This window comes from Hesperophylax consimilis, chromosome 11 (assembly GCF_061612785.1).
Source record: "Hesperophylax consimilis isolate HC1 chromosome 11, BYU_Hcon_1.0, whole genome shotgun sequence".
Lineage (NCBI taxonomy): Eukaryota > Metazoa > Arthropoda > Insecta > Trichoptera > Limnephilidae > Hesperophylax > Hesperophylax consimilis.
In genome coordinates, this window is record NC_142846.1 from 12,926,185 (window position 1) to 12,950,323 (window position 24,139).

At 34.3% G+C, this 24,139-nt stretch overlaps 1 protein-coding gene across 1 annotated transcript; it reads left to right on the top strand.

Annotated features, from left to right (window-relative positions):
- The first annotated feature begins 244 nt into the window (after positions 1–244).
- LOC149419808 (uncharacterized) lies at positions 245–23,375 on the top strand. Its single transcript, XM_089637548.1, has 5 exons — positions 245–277; positions 893–1,824; positions 5,902–6,012; positions 21,455–21,512; positions 22,400–23,375. The coding sequence occupies exons 1-5, from the start codon at positions 266–268 to the stop codon at positions 23,216–23,218; spliced, it is 1,932 nt and encodes a 643-aa protein (XP_089493674.1). The 5' UTR covers positions 245–265; the 3' UTR covers positions 23,219–23,375.
- The last annotated feature ends 764 nt before the right edge of the window (positions 23,376–24,139 follow it).

The window sequence follows — 24,139 nt, forward strand, 5'->3', positions numbered from 1 at the left end:
AGGTAATTAAACTTATTTCATCCTAAATTGAAGTGAACACTTATAAAATTAACCAAACGTTCCAAGATGTAGCATTAATTTCGCCTGACCTTTGGGTCAACTCACTTTCAAGGCACCCTGTGATTTTTTGCATAGCGCGCGAATAGTTGATCTCATATTTTGCGTTCCGCCCCCAGGCTCCGAGGTGGGTCCAGTCGACTATAAAAGCCCCAAAACAGACCCCAAAAGCATCATTCGATTTTGATCCTTAATCCCAATAGCAACAATGGCATTCAAGGTACATTACATCATAGTTCATCTTAAATTCGCACTTTTTAAATCGTGATTAATATGTGTGCATCACATTAATTTATTGAATAAAATCTAAACAAAATCGTGTGTTTTAGTGTTTTTGGTTGGACGGTCAAAATAAAGTTAAAACAAAAATAGTGAAACAATTAAAGTTCAACATTACTAAATATAAAATATATTATTTTTAATTAAATCTCACATTTTGTTTTTAACCACGAGTTTTATTATTTTTCATATCGATTAGTTTTGCCCTGACGAAGCTTGATCTAAGTGAAACCGGTCGATGTGAAAAATAATATAATCGTGGTTAAAACCCAAGTGTTTTATTTAATTATAAACATAATGTCTAACCATATAGAAATTGCTTCCTACGAAAACATAAAATATATTATTATTGAGAGCAACGCTACTTGCAATTGAACTGTTTGACTCAAACACAGCTTGGTTTATTTTTCCTTATTGTTTTCCTTTTGTTAAAAATAAATACTAACTATATTTTCCTCAATCTGTTTGCTAAATAAGAATCACTGTAAAGGTATAAATCCTTACATTTCATATTTTGGAATTATTAATTTATGAAAATTTGTGTATTTTATTCCAGCTGATCGTCCTTTTCGCCGCTTTGGCCGCAGCCAATGCCGGATACCTGGCGCAACCCGCCTACCAGGCCTACGCTGCCCCCCAGGTGGCTCACTACGCCCAGGCCCCCATCGTGTCTGCCTACGCGCAGGCACCCATTGTCAAGACCATCTCCGCTGCTCCTGCTTACACAAGCTACGCCGCTCCCGCTGTGCAGCACTACGCACCCGCAGTAGCTAGCTACTCCGCACCCGCCCTTTCAGCTTATGCCAGCCCCATTGTTGCCAAGAGCTACGCACCTGCCGTAGGTCACTACTCTTCTGCTCCTTCCGTTTCAACTGTCTACTCTTCCGTAGCCGCTCCCGTTGTAGCTAAGGCTGCTTATGCTTCCCCCGCCTACGCTACCTACGCCGCCCCTGAAGTGCACTACTCCGCCCCTCAGGTTCAGTACGCCGCCCCCCAGGTTCAGTACGCCGCCCCTCAAGTACATTACGCCGCCCCTCACGCCATTGGATCTTCCCAGCAGCAGACCATCCGCTCTCTGGACGGAAACCAAGCCGTGTCTCACTACTCCAAGGCTGTAGATACCGCTTTCTCCAGCGTGCGCAAGTACGATACCCGTATCACCAACGATAACAAGTACGCAGTAGCCGCCCCCGTCGTAGCTTACCAACACGCTCAGCCCGCCCTCGCTTACGCCTCCCCTGCCGTAGCTCACTATGGTGCTCCTCAAGTTCAGGCCTACGCTTCTCCTGCTGTAGCCCACTACGCCGCTCCCCAGGCCCAGGCTTACGCCGCTCCTGCCCATTACGCCGCTCCCCAAGTCCAGGCCTACGCTGCCCCCGGACACTACGCCGCCGGCGCCCCCATCGTTAAGGCTGCCGTACATTACTCCCCAGCCTCCGCTGTGTCTCATGCTTCCTTCTCCTCAGGACATGGAGTCAACTACGGATGGTAATCATCTCCTATCATGTCATGCATTCCTAAATTACTTACCTATAAATCTGCATTTTCACCATGCTTTCAACTCTCAAATTGTACCTAATAAGTATGTATAATTTATACTCATAGCCTATGTTCTATGAGTTTGAATGAAACTTTTTGATATTTGATTGAAATAAGTATAATGTATTTATGATTTTTATTTAATATTATTTTATTTATTGTTTTATGTTCGAAAATATAAGTTTTAAATTTATTTACCTGCTTTTATTCGATTAGATTGAAAGCCATTGATATTTCAACAATATTGTTTAAATCCCCACAAAAGGCAGTACACACACACTCCTACCGGAAACATAATGCTATAACACCAAATCATTTTCGACAAGCGGTGTTAATACAAAGCTAACGTAATTAATAGAGTTACGCACATACACTGCGCCAATTACCAAAATAACTGAACAAAAATGCACAACCTTGACTTACTAACAACAATATAATCTATAATAAAAACACATAAATTTGTTTTTATTATAAATTATGATGAGCCACAAAGTGAATGCTTTTTACAATTAAACAATATAATCATTTAAAAAAACAATGTACGTAATAATAACGATCATTCTTCGTATGTAATCATTTGATGACATACGAAGACATAATATATCATATCATATCGTTCGTTAAAGTAAAAATTAATTTATTTTTTGGAATAACTTAGTGATTAAAACCTGAAATCATAATATTTAATTATTGAAGACAATATGAGCGATTCCTAATCGATAATCTCTAGTCACATCTAGGATTCGAACCCAGGACCCTTGGCTTGCCGGGGCACCGCTCTACCAACTGAGCTAATGGGACCCTATTTTCTTCGGGCATATTAGAAAGTATCATACTTCGAATAAGAAAATTATTCCAAAAAATAAATATTCATCCTAGACTTGCAGAAAAATTTTAATAGATGTCGCACATTAAAAATAAAAATAAAATATGTTTATCTAAATACACTGAGATGTGAGAAAAATGAAGACAATTTTAATGGTTCTTATTCGAAGTATGATACAGTTATAAATGACCAAAAGAGATAGGGTCCCATTGGCTCAGTTGGCAGAGCGGTATCCCGGCAAGGCAAGGGTCCTGAGATCGAGTCCTAGGTGTGACCGTATCTCTTTCTGATTTCCTGTTTCAAATTTTCGTTTAGGAATCGCTAATATTGTCTTAGGTACAATTAATTATTAATTCGACTCAAATTATTTTTGAATGTGAGCATCAATCTGATCGAACAATGAAACATAGTATTTTCTCTGAACTTATGCCAAGATTAGCCAAGAGAAATACCATGAAGTAATGGCAGTAGATGTGATGCAATGAATGTATAGGCTCTGTTATGTGTATAGATATATAAACACCCAGCCCTGCCATAATAAGAACAAGGGCGTACCAAATAAAACGCTACTCATAAATTGTAATTGAAACGTTATTACTTGTATAGAGTAGCAATGCCATATTATGAATGATGTGGTCCGTGTGTTCCAAATAGTAATGTTTCCCTCTGGCTAAAAGTACTTGCACGCCCAATTTATAATTGCATGTTTATACAGATTACGAAAATTAAACGTTGTCTCTAACCAATGTTTATAATAATAATAATAACATGGAATTTATATAGCGAAGTTTAGTGTCATTTCACTTCAAGTTATCTTCAAAACATTTGAATACTTGAAACATAAATAGGGTAATACTCTAATTAAATTCGGTAAAAATTGGGATCGTTTCTTAGTTTTTGTTTTGTTCATTGGACGGAGTACTATATTAAGGCGAAGCTTAATGCTAAAACACTATTTTGATTAACCTTTATAATGAATTGGTGTACATTATGAATACCAAAAAATAAGCTTTAGATTAATTTAAGGTTTTCCTATCGTTTCGCTTGAGTACAATATAAATAAAAAGAAAAATTACTCAATAAAAAATATAAATGTAAAGTACTAAAAAAAATATTTTTTCAATAGAAATATATGAACGCATTAAGGAAACAACTTTTAAAAAATACAGTATAATAGCTAAGATTATTTGTGAGAGTTTCGCTTGATCAACTTTTTTTGCTTTCTTATAAAATTATTTACAAAATAAATAAAAACCAGTTTTGTGCTTGAAATCGAAGGTTTCTAGACTCCGTTTGTCAAGCGATTTATTATTGCCTATTACCTACAATATAAAAGGTTTACCAAGAATATACACATTTTTGGCTTGTAGCTTCCTCTTAATACTAATAATTATTTATTGATTAATATAAGGCATATAAATAATTATTACGATTTGTATGCCTTTCTTGAAAGAATTGCGTGTTTATACGGAAAAAAACTATTTATTCATATTCATATTGCTTATGTACGGGAGCAAACAATGAATTGGTCTTAATATTGTAAGGCGTAACTTGCAAAAAGGTACGAGGGTTGGATAAAGAATCTAGGGATCAGTGTTTCCAGGAGTGACAGACATGGATATATTCTCCCCAAACCAGCCTCTCACAGGCGCATCCTGAACACACTTCTTCCGATGAACCCGGGCACTCCTGCTAATTCACCAAAAGTAACGAACCACTTGGAGTAAACTATGGCAGAGGTTATCCCTGGGCGGCGGTACCCAAACCCGCCTCCCAAATTGTCCATATATCGCCGAACGACCGTAAACTACCGAATCCGGTCCTCGCACACTGCTGCTCGCCTGATAATGATAGAACACGTTTCGATGAGCTTTCCTACATTTTTCATTGGTCTGCCTTAGTATTTACTAAAATTTATTGCGTACAATTTCATTTCTGTTTGTTAAGTACCTAGGTGTATGGAATAAAATAACATTAATTTCAGTTTTAAATATTTAATTAATTAGATTTTTTTATTTTAATATATTTATAAAAGCATTATAATTTTCGCTGGTGCTTTATAATAATATTCAAAGAATTTCAACATTCACGTGTCATTCGTTTATTTACAGAACCCATATTATTATATGCAACACATAATGGAAATGCATCCATGCGTCTATCCCACAACCTACACAATATTATACCCACTGCAAATTGTTTCAATTATTATGATTGTATAACCTTTGGTTTGCTGCCCTATATTACACTCGATACGTTATGTAATGGTGTTATTTGCCTTCATGCCAACGTAAGTACCTATATTATTTGTATAAACCTTACCATATACTTATGGGTACACTTTGTTTAACGTTATATAGAGGCGAGACTTTCCCATAACTATTTATTGTATATTATTATTAAATGGTAGTCCAAAACAAACAAAATAGGCACCTGACACACTGATACTAATAATAACAATAATAATTGGATAAGTGCAATTTATTACGAGTTCCTAGCCTCTATCTAATTTTATGATTTACAAGCAGATACAGAAAAACATACTCTCCTGGCAGGTCACCTCAGATAAACACACTATTTTTACAAGTTTACGACTTTGCACGCAGAGAACGCTATAGTAAAAACTTTGCAAATTGATTTAACATTTGTTTTTTTACCCTCCATCCCTATTGATATTACATTAACTAGAAAATTTGTGGCAAAAGTAGAGTTGATATTTATTTTAAAGGATTGGAGAATTTAGACTCTTTAGGACGGGAGAATTTTTATTAAATGACCTTAAAAAGCTCACAAATTATTGGGTGTTTACATTTTTACACATTTAGTTATTTAGAATATCGCGGACAGTGAAGGTGTAAGATTTCTGACTTGATTGTCTAAAAAGGCGAATTCTATGTTTATCTCTGAATTCTGTCGAGTATGTGATCATTCTTATCATGTGGCACTAATGTGGCAGTCTATTCCAGGATACCGGGTCCAAATGACTCGGTAGATAAAAGTGATGGGTAAACTAATGACATTATAATACATCTGGCCCATTGTTGTCTCAAAAAATTAACAGAGAATGTGGCAAGTAACAAAAACTCATATGTGTCGAGTGAATTCTTAATTTAATTAATTAATTCAATTATCTGACATACAGCTAACATAATAAGTACAGTTACACACAACATGTTAATAATCAGAATCTGTATAACTAGGAGAACCTATGCCATCATAAGTAAAAACATTGCTTTGTCCTTGAGGAGGTTTGTCCTTCAAGGAGGTTACTGCGATTCCGCACACGGAGACAGTATTGTATTCAAAATAGAGTTAGTAGCAGTTAAGTATAGCGTATTATTGCATAGACACAATGTAGTAACAATTTAGTGAAAATAAAAGGATTTAGTAAAAGTAACAATTAGTAAACAAGTAAAACTAACAATTTAGTGAAACGAAAAAGATTTTGTAAAAGTATCAATTTAGTGAAAATAAAGGGATTTAGTAAAAGTAACAATTAGTAAACAAGTAAAAGTAACAATTAGTAAACAAGTAAAAGTAACAATTAGTTAACAAGTAAAAGATTTAGTAAAAGTAACAATTTAGTGAAAAGAAAAGTATTTAATAAAAGCAACAATTAGTAAACAAGTAAAAGTTTAAAAAACAATGTATTTAAAAGAAAAGGATTTAGTAAAAGCAACAATTGATAAACAAGTCAAAGTAACAATTTAATGAAAAGAAAAGGATACAACATGAAGTGCACTTAATGATGCAGTTAAGACGAAAACAGAATAAAACAAAACAAAAGTAGATTTTAATTAATGAAGGTACTTAAAAACACTACCAAATAATAATACAAGAATCATCTATTTAGTAGGACTAAAAACATAATATACATGCTAATTAAATTTGTTATGTTTGGTTTAGGGTGAATATATTTTGGAACAATTGTGTACCTTTAATTTTTATATATTCTGTGATATTTTTTTTTAGTTTGTGTATTGGTGAATTATCAGCAGGTTGTTTCAGATTATGTGGCAAGCAATTATGCAGTTTACAGCATCTTTGCATAATATGGGTGGAGTGTTTTAATGGGATGTTAAGGGTTAGGTTTGTTTGAAAACCTTGTTATTACTGAGGACTGAGATCCTGAAATCCAGAGGTTTCCGGGTACAAATCCTGGTGTTCGCAAATCAATTCTAATTAATTTATATGTACTATTTCACATATTTAACATAACATTGCATACGGTGTACTGTACATGTGCATGTGGAACCTTTCCGATTGATACCTATACTCTATAGACGGGTTGTCTGAAAATTTCAATAAAAACATTAATAATAATAATATTTGGATGATGTATATAGCGCCGTTTTTCGTGAAAAGTAAACGATTTATTATTATAACGAGTGACTTGCATAAGATGACTTATTGCTAGTGACTTATGACTAAGACTTAAATATACTGACGCAGATCTAGTGACTTAAAATGATGTACATATTTACACCTGTGGCTTAAGGTTCGAGACTTAAATACATATGTTTGGGTTATCTTGTACAAGTAAAAAATTTGGTCTTTATATCATTAGATACCCCTTTCGGACCCTGTACTCACAATTGTGACGGTAAGTTCAATATTTAATTTCGAATGGTACAAATGCTTTTATATTTATTTATTTATACATATAATTTGTACATTTATTTATAACAATTACAGGTAATATAGCCTAAGACGTTATAATTGTACCATTTATGCAGTGTATATGCAATGCCAAAAATCTCGTAAAATATGTTTGAGACCTGGCTCGATCGATTGTGAGCTGGCTAGCTACTTAAAAAAAATATTATCTGGGTAAATTATACATTATTTAAAATCATAAAATATGATTTCTATCCATAGACATATGAATATTAGTAGACCTGCCCTAAGTGATTAAAAGCGTATTATCCCCACTCCCCATACCGGTTCCATTGGAGCCGGCTGTGCTCGCGTATGGCCTCAAGTGAAATTTGAAAACGTGACGTCATCATTCTTGTGCGAACTATGGTCGCGGCATCATCGGTTCATTTTACGAAATAACACGGCAAAATGTTGACTTGTGCTATGAAAACTTGTAAAAATAGATGTGAAAAAGAGAATAAACCCAATTTTCGTATTACATTCCATATATAAGCATTATTTTACTTTATTTTAAGCATATTCACGTCGTATAATATGGATCAGTTGTAGAAACATACTATCACATCGAGAAACGTCTGGACGCGAAACACAAAGCTGGTTGGTTGCTGGGAAGTAAATTATGAACATTTATAAAAGTGTCTTAACTAAATACTATAACGAAATATTCGACTCTGAAAATAGAACCGAATTTTTTTGCAGAATTTGGACTTCGCAAATTTGTTCATAACGTGGCGAGTAATTTGCGCTCCCATGTAAAAATGTCAATTCATTCAAAAGCAGATTTTACTTTTAAGAACTAAATGGTGATATTATAATGCGAGATGCCTATTTACTGTCAGATTGATTTATTGACGAATGACGCTTTACCCCCTTCGTTCTTCAACAGTTGATTTTACCCCTCGCCATTATCTTCTCGTCTATTAATTCCTATGTCTGTGTTTCTATGAAAAGATGTCAACTGTTTCTCGAATTTTCAATGATTAATGATCAAATCAATGATTTTTTACCTATGAACATTTTGTTGTGCCGATACTTTATTTTGGTACTGTTGAGATCTATACTTACAATTGTGAGTATTGCTTTTCGCAAAAAAATATATTTTGTTTCTTTATTCATATTTACAACAAAAAATTAAAACTGTTTTTCAATAAAACTCGAGGCTGAAAGGGATATCTTAGGCAGATGAAATAAATGAATTAATTAAATAGTCGTCGATCATTACCGCATTACGATGATTCATCGCTCAATACTAAACAGATTGAGGTGTTAGGCTCCCTCTGATATTGTACAATCAATCAATCAAATATTATCAATAGTACTTTGACTTTATTGTGAGATTAGCAGGAACTGCTAGAGAATTAATTTGTGGATGTCAGCAACTACAGTATAAATAAAAAGCTCAAAAAATGGCAATTCTTGTGAAGAATTACGAATATATGGCAACTAATGTCTGAAAAGGTGAGTTTTTAGTATGGATCTAAATTTTGTTGGGTTGGTTAAGTATCTTAATTCCATATGAAGTTTATTCCAAGACCCAGGGCCGAATACTCTGAATGCACGATCACCAAACTTAGAATGGGTCGTTTCAGAGAATTTGAACAAATCGTCAAATTTCAAAGTTGATTATCTTGATCTGTGAAGATTCTATTCAAAATCTGTTGTTGTTTTAGTTTCGTGAAACAACTGACCACAATGATTTAATAAAAACAAAACATGAGTAGAACCTTCATCCAACTTAAAAATTAAAATTGAAATTTGATGAATTGTTCAAACAACTCATCCTTAGTGATGGGACTTCGCTTCGGTTCTTTCAACCTCTCTGACTGCAAGACCAGTATATTCCGGAATGCATAGCTCGGAGTCAAAATTAAAGTTCTGTTACTATGCAAGTACTAACAAGCAACCCGCCCGTGATGAAATAGGAACAAAATTTTGGTAGAACTTTCATGTAACTTTATATTTTTTATTTGAAATTTGGTGAATTGTTAAAATTCTGTGAAACAATCCGTCCTTATTGTATCTCTGGCAGTCATAGTCGTATTTTTATCCAGATCTGAATAGCCAGGTACTTCCCAACCATCCTCTACTCTTCTCTTTCCCTTTCCAAATACCTCCAGCCTTACAAAATACCCTAATTGAGTATGCCATATTCCCATATAATCCAGGCCATTGAAATTCTTGTCGGTGTGATGAACATAACCCATTTATGCAATGAGAATTCTTACTGATATAAAAAAAATACTCTTCATTTAATAAAAATCTGTTCAAATTATTAGATTTCCTGTCATGAACCGGACTGCAGACCTTTACCTAATGGATTGACAAAGTTCCTAACAAAGTATCAGCTAAAACCGTTTTATAAGGGCGGCGGAACGCGTATTCTTAAAAATACCTATATTGATGTTAACGTACTGATATTTTCGCATTCCATCATAATATTTATTAGGAAAAGAACACGTGTTCTCAATATTTTCTGACTGACTAATATTTCGTCATGAAATTGGCATGCTTCCCTTTTTTAACAGGATCATTTTTCTCCGTGTATTCTCCGTCTACATAATGTAAGAAAACTAGAATATTATGTAATCAGAACAATATTAGCACGCCTTCTGCTAACAATCTTACCTCGATCCATATAGGAATCCAGGGCGAACCAAAGTAAAGGAATTACAATGTATTAATTATTTATCCCCAATGCACTGCTTCGTGTGATTTATAATATGTGCATTCGCGCTTTCTGCATTGACCATTGCAAAATAGACAAGCGATTTAAGCTACGGATAACAAAGTGATTGTGGATAACATTTACATATAATTTAAATTGAGCATGCCAAACTAAATTATTGGACTTTGTATTTTAATGCAAATATGGCTTATCTGCTTATCCGACATTTTACTAACGATACAAATTTAGGAAATAACAATATGGTTGGTTTTTTTACGTTTTGACATAGCTGGTGTGTGGATGCGTCTCTAGAAGAAATAATCGCGTTGTATTCAAAATTCCTACAGAAGAAGCTGCGATTATATATGCTTTTTAAAGTTTTTAAAAGTTTCCTAATTCTTCCTTAGTCATCGGAATGATAAGTATGTTAACACAAATACAATATGAATACTGCACAGAAGGTTTGCAGTTGACGGTCTTCAAGCTACCAACGAAAAATAAACGCTAGCTTACGATTGATCCAATCGGCTGCCGATCATTGTGACAGAAAGTATTTAAGTTTTACACGAATTTTAATAGGAACTTAGAACAGAGAGTCAAGAGTTAACAGCTGCAGACAGGCCCAATATCTAACGTCTTGCGCTGAGAAGCATTTTTATGCATTGACATGAGCGCAGTGTAATTTTTTTTAAATTATTTTAAACATTATTAAAGTGAGTGGTAAAGTTTACAGGATCTTAGAAATTATTGCAGGGATCGGTATCAATGATATGTCTCTTTGAAAAATCTGGTGAGTGATTATATTACACATTTTACCGGGCAGGGTTTAGTACATGGTAACGAATGATTTGAAGTAAAGATAAAAATAAACGATATAATATATTTTTTATAGTATATGGTTAATAAGTGTACGTGTGTGTGTACGTAAACGTGTATGTGAACATTAAGTACTGTATGTGTGCTTATATTTTCTATGAATTGTGTTATGTAGTGGAGAGTTGTGAGTGCGCAAGTTACTAGTAATGTTTTTCTACGCCTGAATTATCAAATAAAATTTGGTACTAAGATTATTGATTATTTGGAGAACATGGGAACTTGGTGAGTGTTTTTGTAGCATATGTTTATTGTTTAATATGTAAAATAGTTTGGTTTAGATTATACGTCAATGATAATTTGAGGCCAGAGTTCAGGGCAGTCTATTTAATTATTTAGGATTTTTATGAATATGAAGACGACTACCATTCGCCTTAATGCATATGCTGGGTTATACAGATGGTATGCAGGTTTCAGTTTTGAGTGCATAAGTTAAGTGATGTATGGTAATAAGTTGAATATTTAAGCGTTAGATGGCGCTAGTCATAAAGCTCACTACAGAGTCCGACAGATGTCGCTGGAGTGTAGCAATTGCCTGTGGGATATTATTGCCATACAAATAGCTTCTAGAAACAGAGAATTACCAACCCTCGGGTAATGAACAGTGTAGCTAAATCCAGACCTATTATTTGTATCGTAAATAAACACAATTAGAATTCGAACCTTTTACTTTTCAATAAAAAGTTCCCAACCCTTAAATCTACAAAGTAAGACAGATATAACAATGACACTTTTCAGTTCTGCTAAACGAACCTCATACATACTGTACTGATAATATTAATATTTCTAAAATACTCTCAAAGGTAGAAAACTAGTTTTTGACCTCAAACATAAGTTTCAATTCATTTTACTGATTTTGACACTCTTTCATTTTTCACATTTACCTTCATTTTATACAGGCTTCCTCCGTTAAATAATACCTCCTCAATCCAACGCGAATTCCCCTAACATTTAGCATCCTGTTGCAAGTGGCCTGCAATTTCCCACACGAATTATTAATGCACAATAAAAGCGTTAATAGAAGTGTCCCCAGGCTATATACTTGCGAGGAAACGTTTGATCTGGAAAATGACACGTTACTTTTAATGAACAACTTAATAAGCTTATCCAATCAAAGTAAACACAACAAGTTAGCTAGAAATAGATCAGAAAAACTTTAAATATGATATCATCTACATTGATTAATATGCATCAGTAATCCCAGAGTAATTGGTATTATACCCCGAAGGCATCAAAACCCCCAACAAGGTTTTAAAGCTTATTGTACAAACTAAAACTGTAATCATAGATCATAGAAAAATTATTACTCAACTAATAATTCTGTACAGGATTTATGACAGACAATGCAGAGGGGACGCTACATCTAGTGGTTTTAAAAGATGATTCTTGTTTAATAAAATATTTTTTAAAGTGTGGATTTTACGAACACGATTCTTACTATTTAACAAAAGCAATCCAACATTTATAGCAGGCCTGAGAAATTACTCGTGTGAATATACCTGAATGAATTCAATAATGCTATTTTGTAATGATGAAATGCGCATTATTGGTAAAATTTTGTTGATACTGTTGGGTGTCGAAGTGTAAATAATGTTAATAAATCTATCGTGCGGTTTGGCGGACTAGCAAAGGGGGCGAAATCACCACTCATGGGATCCAAGCTGGCCGTAGGAGTGGAAGCTTGCCACACTGAACTACATATTGAAAGGTGGATCAAATCCCAGCATTGTAAGGAATGGGAAAGGGCATACGCCATGAAATATTTCAAAGTACTCGTAAACGGAGCAGGCTCTAAACTAACTATGCAACTAACTCCAACTAACTGGTAGGACTACTAACGGGACTCTGCCATCTCAGCAGACACATGTAGTTGTTGAGAGTAGTAAACATCAATAGATGAAGGAAATGTGAAGACGATTAGGGGCTCTAATTGACCCATGGTGCTAATGTCCCGCACTGAAGGTAACAAGTCTCAGAAACCTGGGAAGGCACATCGTGGAACCAGAAGACAAAGCCACATATCCAATGACATCCCTGGTGAACTTAGTGAAAGGGACCGGGTTACTCGAAGATAGCAGAATGGGTCTATGGCCTGAGTGCTCACGCGAACTATTCATAAACCGTGTCTGCTTTACAACAAATTAAAATTAAAACCTTTTCAAAATGGCTTGTAAATAACTAAATAAAATTTATATATAAATCATAATACAGCTAGTAAACAATGGACTTATTTAAGAAGGTATAACCCGGCCCCTTAGAGTCAAAAAAACATAACTCAATTTTTATCGATTTTGAGTTACGGATGGTAAAATGAATTACTATTTTATATTTAAAAGATGGTTCAGAAGCACAAAATACCATCCTTTAACTAAATGAGAAGAAATTATTAATATGTTTCGTTTGTTTAAAAGTATACAACACTGATTAATTGAGAACTATGTTTTCTTACTCTCCTGTAAAGTAGAGAAAAAATGAGATACGTTTTTTTGACCAAAATACCGTACCAAATATACCATAAATTAATGTACTTTTTCTTTTACTTTCAAAGTAAACAGATTGGTAGATGCTCTCAATATGCCAATGGTAAAAGATCACCATTCGGAATCAAAACATTCCTTAAAATGTTTTTTAGCCATGTTTAGTGACTAGATCTGAATAGCCAGAAACCTTTCTCTCCAGCCTCACTACTTACCCCAAATATAGATGTCATAGTTTTACTGGCTCCGGACAGTTGGAGATCGAAAAAGTATTAGAAAATATGTATTTTTTGTTGAATATTTAGATTATATTCCCTTCCATAAGTACCTAAACTTTATTAAGTTTGTATTACATCGTGACTTAATAATAAATGTTATCACCTTAAACACTCCTACGTCTTAAGTGTGCAATGGTTATGCATATTTAAGCAACTACATATCAACCGCAGTTTAGACACTTGGACATTAGACAGACGTTTTTGGTCTAATAACGTCAAAACCCATACCATTAACTGCTGGCTTGTACACTTTACATTATGCAAACTCTCTTGTTCAATGACACGGCGGAGCTAATGATTGCTACCTAACGTACTTAAAATATACATTACAAAAACGCAAGGAGCCAACCAATAAAATCACTAGAACTAAAACTACACGAATGCCATGGAAATAATATACAATGTTACTGCCCCGTCATCGAAAAAACACAAAACATAAAATATCTCGGAGTAATAATCGACGAAAATCTTAGATGGGACCTACACATCAAAGGTATTACGGAAAAACTCACAAGCCTTATATATTTCTTTAAAAATCTAAGAAACGTATTAAATAAAAAGGATATGAAAAAGGTCTACTACGCATTATGTCATTCTCGAATTGAATATGGAATCATAGGATGGGGATCTGCTACACATACGTACCTACACAACCTGAATACGATTCAAAAAGGAATCATAAAGACCATATTGAAAGTACCAATTAGAACGCCTTCAATTGAAATATTCAATTCCTTTGACGTACCAAATGTACAGCAAATATATGCCAAAAATATATTATTGAAGCTCTTCAAAAATAACAAATCCTCTACTAGACTGTGTATGCATAACACTAGATCGAACAAAAATGATATAAAAAATATTCCAAGTTATAAAACCACATTCGGACAAAGAAACTATACATACTTTGCAACAAAACTCCATAACATCCTTCCCCAAGACATAAAACTAATAAAAAATCCTAATGAATACAAATCATTAATAAAAATATGGCTGAAAGAGGTCAATGAAAAAACCCTAATGAAAACACTAAAAACGATATAGAAGACACTAAAAACGACATAGAAGACACTAAAAACGACATAGAAGACAAATAAACCATATTTAAATAACTTTAGTCCGCCTCGGCACAGGACCCCCTAGTGAGGAGGACTAAGAAATACAATATTTTATACTTAATTTCACCATTATATTTTGTATGTAACAATTATTTTATATAGTCGCTAAAATAAAAAAAAATAAAAAAAAATAAAAAAAATTACACTGTACCCTGGTCATTCATTTTATTTAATAATGTTACTGTTGTTCCTCGCCTACGAATCCAAAGTAGTGGGTTCGAATCACTGCGGGGGGGAACGATTTTTTGAATTAATTAATGCGTATTTGAATATGAACATCGTTACAATAGTTCAAGAAGCTCTGCATCGAATTGTCGAGGACTGTACAGTCCACCGCACAACATTGACAGGACTAACATTGATACCCTCTTGCATTTGTGATAGTATTATTTAATTTGAATTTTGTTTACTCTCATTTGACAATATCCTAAAATCACTCATTAAAACTCAAAAAGCCATTTTAGCCAAAATTATTCTGAAAGTTCAGTTCCAATAAGAAATAGCACTGACAAAATCTTCAACAAACTTAACATCATGTCACTTAAACAACTCTATTCTAAAACAATACTCTTTTACATTCATAAATGCAAAACACAGGAAATAACTAACACGCATATTATAAACACTAGATCTCAGGCTCAAAAACATATCCAACAAGCAACTACAGATACAACACTTGGACAAAAAGCTTCCTATATTGTAGTACTAAACAACAAAATAAAATCCAACTCTCTTTCAAAACTAACAACAATATTTAAATCTCAAATTAAAATATGTATTAAAATATTGTTGTGATCAGAAATAGATAATATATGTAGGTACTGACACCAAATATAAACTGAAACTAAAACCTTTCAACTTTCAAATATTTATAATTATTTCAGAAAAAAAAACTTTTTAATATATTTATAATAATAAAGGAGATCAAAGTGGGGATATCATTATATTTATTTTTTACAATAAAGAAGATAATAAAACATTTTTTATTATTGTTTTAATTGTATTTTGGTTATTTGATTTTATTTTATTTTTTTGTTTACAAATTGTATATGTATTATTAGAGGCCCTTCTGAGATGTATTACAGCTTTTGTCAATAGAATCAATATAATAAAATAAGACGATGTTTAAATATGTAACAATACATTGTTAAATAAGCTTGTTTTGATTTATTATTTATTATAACACTAGTAAAAATATATTACATTTGTGGCAAGTTCCAGAGTGGAAGAAAATAGATACTCGCAGTATCGTCCAGGAGCTTAAAATAGCTTTAGCCGTATTTGGTTACCGGATCTGAATAGCCTGGTTCTTCCCAACTTTCATTTTATCACCTTTTCCATCTTTTTCCCTTCATCACTTCTTTCAGCATTCCAACTCACCCGAATTGTGGACGCCATAGTATTGTTTAGTGCTGTTGGGACCATTGTGTTCATTGACAATTCACTTTACAATAATAATAATACAGGTATGAGACAATGTTCGAATGTGGCATTCTATCCTATTTGCTAAACCCCGCATAAAATTAGGTTCACATTAACAAAGTACTTACTTAAGACTGGAAGACTTCAGGGGCAGAATCCAGAATTCGTGTCGCAGAATTTTCATTTTTGCATGTTTTCTTATGGATACAATTGCACCAATCATTAAACGTAATTGTCATTTAAATGATATGATTTGGGATTTTCGCAACCAAAAGAAGTTTTGTGTTTTTATTTTTTTATTTATTTGTTTACGCCGTGTAGCGCTTCTTTCTTATTTAGGAAGTACCTACATAAAGCATAATAACCCAACATTTAATAGTTTAAGTTTAACCTGGAGGTCGCGGGTTCAAAACCCGGCGTGCGCAAGTAAATATCTGTTTATCCAGATACTTCCCTTTCTTTACTCATCTCTTTTCCCTCAGCACCACTTTCATTCTAACAACAAACCCCAATTGGGGATGCCCTAGTCTCACTGGCTCAGACGGTTGGGAGCAATGGGACTCTTGTGCAGTTTCACATAAAATACGCGAATGTATTACAAACATAATTGTACTTAATGTATCTTCATAAGGGCATGTATGTATAGGTAACCGGGCAAGTCAGGTTAGTGGCAATTAAACGCACTCTTGAAAAGTGACTTGTCTTGAAATGTGATGAAAAAAACCAGGTTACTAGATGCCCTAAGGTTAGGTATATAGGCCATCCCTTTTAATGACTTATTACTTTTCAAAAATGTGTTGAATTGCCACTGTTTAAGTTGTCATGGAACCGTGTGTATGATATTACTTTCTGGGAATCTGATATTTTTGCAACTTTTTTGCAATATTATGCTATGTCCAAAAAGTGGGTCAAATACACTGCACGCGACAATAAATCATCATTTGTAAATATTTACTTCAGAGATTTTAGAGTTTTTTAATGTCTTTTTTTTATTTTTGTTTCTGCATACTTTTATTAAATTATAAAATAAATATTAAAAAAAAACAATTTTAATTGAGCACACACACTGAGTCATGTAGAGCGAATGAAAAAATAAAGGAGTGTAATAATAATGATTAGAATATTTGTATAGCGCCATCTTTGTGAGAAAATTACCTCAAGGGCGCAGAGTGTAAGGAGTAAGTAGAAGAGTGTAAGGTGAATATATGACGCGAATTCGAATAATAGAAGAAATTGTGGACGTCCTAGGAAGACGTGGCACGATCACGTGAAAAAAGTCGAGCCTCGTCAAGAGACAGAATAACAGAACAATACAAGGGTGATGAGATGAAATATGGTGTGAATGTGAATGAAGCAAGTAGTGTATGCCAAAATCGAGTTGTTTAACAGTCATCCTCTCTGCCTACCCCTGCAGTAAAACAGCATGATGGATAATTAGTTAGTTAGTAAAATGAAGGTGAATAATTTTAGTATTTGGAGCAAGCGAGATAAATTCGTGCGAAAGGACAATTACTTTCGATTGACAGGTGCAGATATATTTAATAGCATAAAGTGATTTAGCATCGCGAATTACGAAAGACTTTAAGTATATCTCTTAGTTGCTTCACCAGACCACTTTGGTCGAACATTTTTGTATCGGTGTAAATAACTGGAAGTGATGTATCAAGATTGAAACTAAAATTGCATAGTCACTAAACTTAACTATTTTTTTTTAATTTACGATCGCTGTTCGGAAAGTAACCACCGTTTGATATAAATAAAAAAGTAAGATGCAAATATTTTATTACGTGCTTCTCCATTCTTCAACCATTTTTCATATCGCCATTTAAATTCGAGTACTTGTAGCATTTCACCAATTTAAATCGCGACAATTTTGAAAAATAGTTGAAAGTTGCCAGCAAGGGTGTCCTCAAGATTGTTACCGTGGGATTAAGTGGCAACAAATAAAATCAAGGATGGGTTTATTACGGTTTATTACCTAGAAATAAAAAAATATTTAAGAATACTAAAAATGTATTACCCCAATAAAAACATAATAAAAAAGAAATTAATTATCATCCTACTATATAATCTGTTTGGCAAAGGGCTTGCACAGGTAAAATAAAGGTGTGATACCAGTTCGTTCTTGATGTTAAGTAGTATATTCCGGTTCTTCACAGCAACTCCCAGTTTATAATTTATCCGAAAAATAATCTTCTAGTCCAATGCAAAATAGCCTCACGATGCTGGTCTCCAAAAGGGTCCCTCTTAACCAATGAAGGTCGGCAGATGCCATCCGACTCCATCAATCCAATGGTCAATGCTCCATATGCAAAGCTGATGCTCACAAAAATTGTTGAATGTGTTCGTCGAACCTCAGCCAAGAGGAAATGCCCGCTGCTCTGGGCTGGTGATCAAAGAAAATGGCGACTGCTTCCAATGCAAATCACAGATCCTTGCTCCCTCAGGTTTGGCAACTCTCCAAGTCAGAATTTCAGGTCTGTCAATTTGACCAATAGCAAAATGACAATGTGTAGATACTTAAAGGTCCCACACACCAAGACCATAGTTGCGATGTAAGTAAAGTGATGCACACACCCTTGATACAAATCTTATATGTAACAAGGTTTATATGCAATACTTATTCTCCTTCTAAAACCCTCAAAACAACATTCGTAAAGACGACAGTAAATTATGAAAAAACTTTGCGATTTAATAGTTTATTTTATAAAGTGTTTTTTAAATTAATGCAAATACTTTTTTTGTAAATATAAACTGGAGTGCCATGACACATGCCTTACTTGTTTAAAACTCTTAAATTACTCATTATTTGTAGGATTTCAACTGGCATTACATAAAAAGCGGATAATGTTTGCGAAACTCATGGCATTACACCTATAAAGCTCATAAATACTTTGTTTTCACTTTGAATGCCACCTGCATTAAAAATATTGAATATATCTTTAGTCGTTTTCATTTAATTTTATATTAATCTTTATAAATTAAGTCATTGAGCCGAGATTTAAAAACAGATTTTCTCAAAGTTTATAGCAAATTTATTTGAAGACATTTCTAATCTTTGATCAAAAATGTGGTCACTTTAAATTGAGAGATGTTTCAAACCAGGGGTGTTAAACCTCCTAGGTTCTCTGGGCCACATCAATAATAATTTATTATTTATCGCTTTTTAAGATTATTATGCATTACAATAAAAGTTTAAAAAAAACTCATTTATAGAAACTGAAACTTGTGAAAATTACTGTGTTTGAGATCATGAAAAGAATGCACGTTAGGTAATTTTTATTTTTCAGGATGGACCTTAAGAATTTTTTTTTTTTTTTAAAGGAAAGACGAACATTCCCGGGTTACGAATAACCTGACAATATTTGAAAATCTCCTACTACCACCACAGTAAGCTGAAAATGTTGCTTGTGTTGTGATGGAGGACTTAGCCAGCCGAGGAATTGAACACACTATGCCTGAGTGGGACCCAAGCGCGATATCAACTCGGCCACCGACCGGTCGAAAGATTAATAAAAGTATTAAAAATATTAAAAGTATTAAGAGCTTGTTAAAATCCAGCACAGTTTGTCTAATTACACCTCCATATAACATTTTTTAATTCACTGGCAAAATAACCGACTTAAAATCAGTTTAGAAACAACCCTTTTCCTGTAGGAAAATATCATTTTTAAATACCTCTATTTCAATTTCACTTTCGTTTCCGCGATTTAATGAAACTAAAACAAATTATCCCACTTTCCGACACCCGATCAAGCTGAAACTCTGCAGATGTACTCGTTGTCGATGTCAATGAATTCTGTCAACTTTTGATAACAATCACGCAGACACACTTGGCAGGATACGCGTTTCTTTAAAATTGAATAAAATTACAGCAGTTAACATACGAAATAAATGTCATCCCTACACAATCGGGATTTGGATAGTTATTAGGGCGGTTGGCTCAAGTCTCTTAGGAGGAAGATTCAATCCTCAGTCAAACAAAAAAAACGCATGTTTTAAAAGACATTTTAAAATTCATAGAGGTTATGAGCCAGTTCCAATATTCAACGAACGAAGTCATCATATTCATTAAAAATGAATACAAGGTGACAAGGGCATCGGTTAAATAAGTTTGCCTTACTTTAAACAAACGGTGAGCAGTCGATATAATAGCTTTACCTGTAACTCGTTATCAATAGCTTAATAATCTCACTAATGCTTTATCTATTAACGAGGGAAGTAGCACATCCAATGACTTAATAATTCTGTATTCATAAAGCACATCTTATTTAATGTTTGTGTTTTTATGTCATAATATGTTGGAATTTAACTTGACCCATCAGGCTCTAGTGTGTGACTGAGGAAATTGACTTGAATGGAAAAAATGCTAAAACTAAATGAAAGCGAAGTTAACGCGCAAGTGTCGCTAGAATGGTCTGCATTCGTTTGGTCACGTGAGGAGGCTAACGGAGAGTTCCAGTTATGGTTATTTGCACTGGTTGAATTTATGTAAACAGTTGAATGATAGAATTACATAGGCGACAGAATAGAACTTTACGGTACATTATAGAATAAGAACGTTCTTCATTTATTTATTTGAGAAGTTATAAGAAACGTATTTTACTCTTCCTTGTACAAGTAATTTGTTAAAAGTCTTACACATTCTTACAAATTAACCGTTTTGCGATGTGAGTTTCGTAAGACGATCTAGAAAAACCACATTTTTACTTTAAAAAACTGCATTTTCAGGTTATCGTGAACACTGCGGACTCTATATCGCATTAATAATTGGTATATTTATGGGTTAAACAACTGTCGATATTTGCAGGGAAATTTTTATAATTTGTATTTCGTTGGTAGCCTAGTTAGTTGATACTTAGAAGGTTGTTACAACATCGGTATTTGGATCCTTGACAAAAGGGCGTGTTGTCTTTAGGAACGCTAATATTAAAAAAATATGTTTAAAGTTCAACAATCAACCATAGACATTATTATTTTAAAACGAATCATCTAGAAACACAAAACATTAGAGTTACGGTACATGAAATCACTAGTGTGGTTCAACTAACGAGAAATCGTTGAATTGAAATAAAGTTGACCGATACGCACCGCGCGTTGAGGCTGTATATTTTCCCACTTCCCAAATGTAAGGCTCTATTTTCCCCCTCCCCCGTGGAAACTCAGCTGCAACATGATATATTGTGAAGATATGTCCTGAGAGAGGGCAAAAACCTGTCCTCCAAATGAATACTGCCCTGAAACTTGGTATAAAAGCACAGAACTCCGATGCAGAAGTATCATTGTACCGTGATTTACAAAACAAAAATGGCATTCAAGGTATTATTAAATACTTACTTGCATTCATATATCGCCTTAAGAAAACCGTTGATTTTAAAAGTTTTCTTTCTTCCTACAAGTGTTCTCAAGTTTTAAATTTTATAAAGTTACTTACATTTGTGATATAAATTCTAAAAGAGTTTCAGTTGTTTATTACCTAGTTCCAAAAAATAAGACGATAATTTTATAACCATTGTATAACGCGTGAAATAATTGCATGCTTTTAAAATTCTGGAAAAAAAGTGAAACACAAAACGCATAAATAAATTATAACAGCGGGTTCTTACTTGACATCGATAGTTGTCTGGTAAAAAAATTCGGTCCACAAGATGATAACTTTACAGGAGACAATAAAAACTAATATTTACGAATTCGTCAAACTAATTCAAAATCTTAAAAATTTCTCAGTCCTTTGAATTTTTTTGTTTGTTTGTTTTTTAATTTATTTAGTTATAAAAAATTACATTTTTATATCCAGTATAAAACTTTTGACAACCTATTTCTATGACAATAAGTACAGTTTACAATACATCTAAAACATATTGTTTTTAGTATTTAGGCATAACCCACAAAACATCTTGGTTATTTGTTGTTAAAAATAATACATATTGCAATATTGTTTACAAATATGAGATGTTTGAGAATTGATTAATTTTATCTGCGGTTTTCTCAAAATAATAACATAAACATTTTTTTGCGTTAACTAAGCAAAAATTACTTAACCATTTTGTACTTTGAAGACAATTTTATATGAAACCAATTAAAAGTAAAATTCCCAAAAAATGTGGCTTGAAGGGCCTTACAAGACGGTTGATACGTATCAAAAATAGATATTGCAAAGGTTTTCTTGTTATTTGCTTTCCTTACGTTGCTTTTCTTTTTTTCAGCTTATCGTTCTGTTCGCCGCCCTGGCTACCGCTAATGCTGGTGGTCTGTTGGGAGGATACGGTGGCTATGCCGCCCCCGCCTATGGAGGTCACTACGCCGCCCCTGCAGTGGCGCACTACTCCTCCGCCCCGGCCGTATCTTCTGTGTACTCCTCGGTATCCGCCCCAATCGTAGCCAAGGCCTACGCACCCCTGAGCTACGCCGCCCCAGTGCACAGCTACGCCGCGCCCGCCTATGCATCCTACGCTAGCCCCGTAGTAGCTAAGGCTGCCTACGCTGCTCCTTCTTACTCTTACTCATCCGTGTCTGCTCCAGTCATCGCTAAGGCTGCTTATGCCAGTTACGCCGCTCCTCAAGTATCTTACGCCCATGCTGCTCCAGCAATTTCTTACGCCGCTCCCGTCGTTAAGAGCTACGCACCTGCTCTATCTTACGCCGCTCCTTCTCTGTCTTATGCTCACGCCGCTCCTGCTATCTCTTACTCTGCCCCTCTTGTAGCTAAGAGCTATGCACCAGCTCTGTCTTACGCCGCTCCCCAAGTGTCCTACGCTCACGCTGCTCCTGCCATCTCTTACTCTGCTCCCATTGTAACTAAGAGCTACGCACCAGCTCTCTCTTACGCCGCTCCTTCTTACGCCTCGGTTGCTCATGCTGCCCCCATCTCCTATGCCGCCCCAGCATACGCATCTTACGCTCATGCCGCCCCCGCTGTCTCCTACGCCGCCCCTGTTCTGAAGTCCGCTGTAGCCTATTCCCCAGCCTCCGTGGTATCTCACTCTTCCTACTCCTCAGGACATGGTGTCAACTACGGGTGGTAATCAGCTCGCCTTCGAACAACCACGCAACACTATTTCTTCTTTGAGAAGTAGTTGAAGATCCCAAAGTTGTACATTGAAGCTCCATCTGTATGTGAGCTACCTTGTGTGCTATTTTTGTTACTACGTTTTGTAAAAATAAATTTAAATACATTCAATTATTGACAAAACATTTACTCTTTATTGCAAACTTTGCATATTTATGTACCCACCCATACCATTCCAAATTCATTGCAGTGATTTACGTAATGTGCACAATTCCGCAACTTATTAGTAACAAAAACTCATTGCTGAGTTAACAATACACAAGAAAAAACTGCAATGAACTAATCATTGACCAAAACATCAAACTACGATTGAAAAACTGATAAATTAATTACTGTTACAATATAGCTGATCCTGGTATGCTCAAGCAATAATTTACTGTCTGAGCTCCTGATTCCACTCTAACAATTGCTTTCGCAAATAAAACAGAGCGATCGCAAAATATAAAAGTAGACCAATCACAATCTCCGTGTCGTTAATGCGATTGGATTTAATTTCCAAGGCATATTGAATTGAATGCATTCACCTGCACTACATAAGTATCTTGGTTGGACTCTCAAAATCACACAATCGTAACTCTACATTATCTAGCATGTAATATAAAACTCATCAACATATAATAATAAGAACAATGATTTTTCAACTAGATTAAATGTCTTTAAACTTTTTTCATCTATGTCGGTAGTTCGATAAAATGTCACTTTGACTTTGGGTTCCTTTCATCGATATTATTTTTAAAAGTTGTCTTTAAAATTCAGATAAAAATAATATTAGTTGAAAGTAGCCGTTGAAACAAAAGATAGCTATGGGTGTTGTAGGAAAATATTATAAAATTGAAAAATGTGATTTTCGTGAAATTATGCTCGCTTTCTTGGTCAA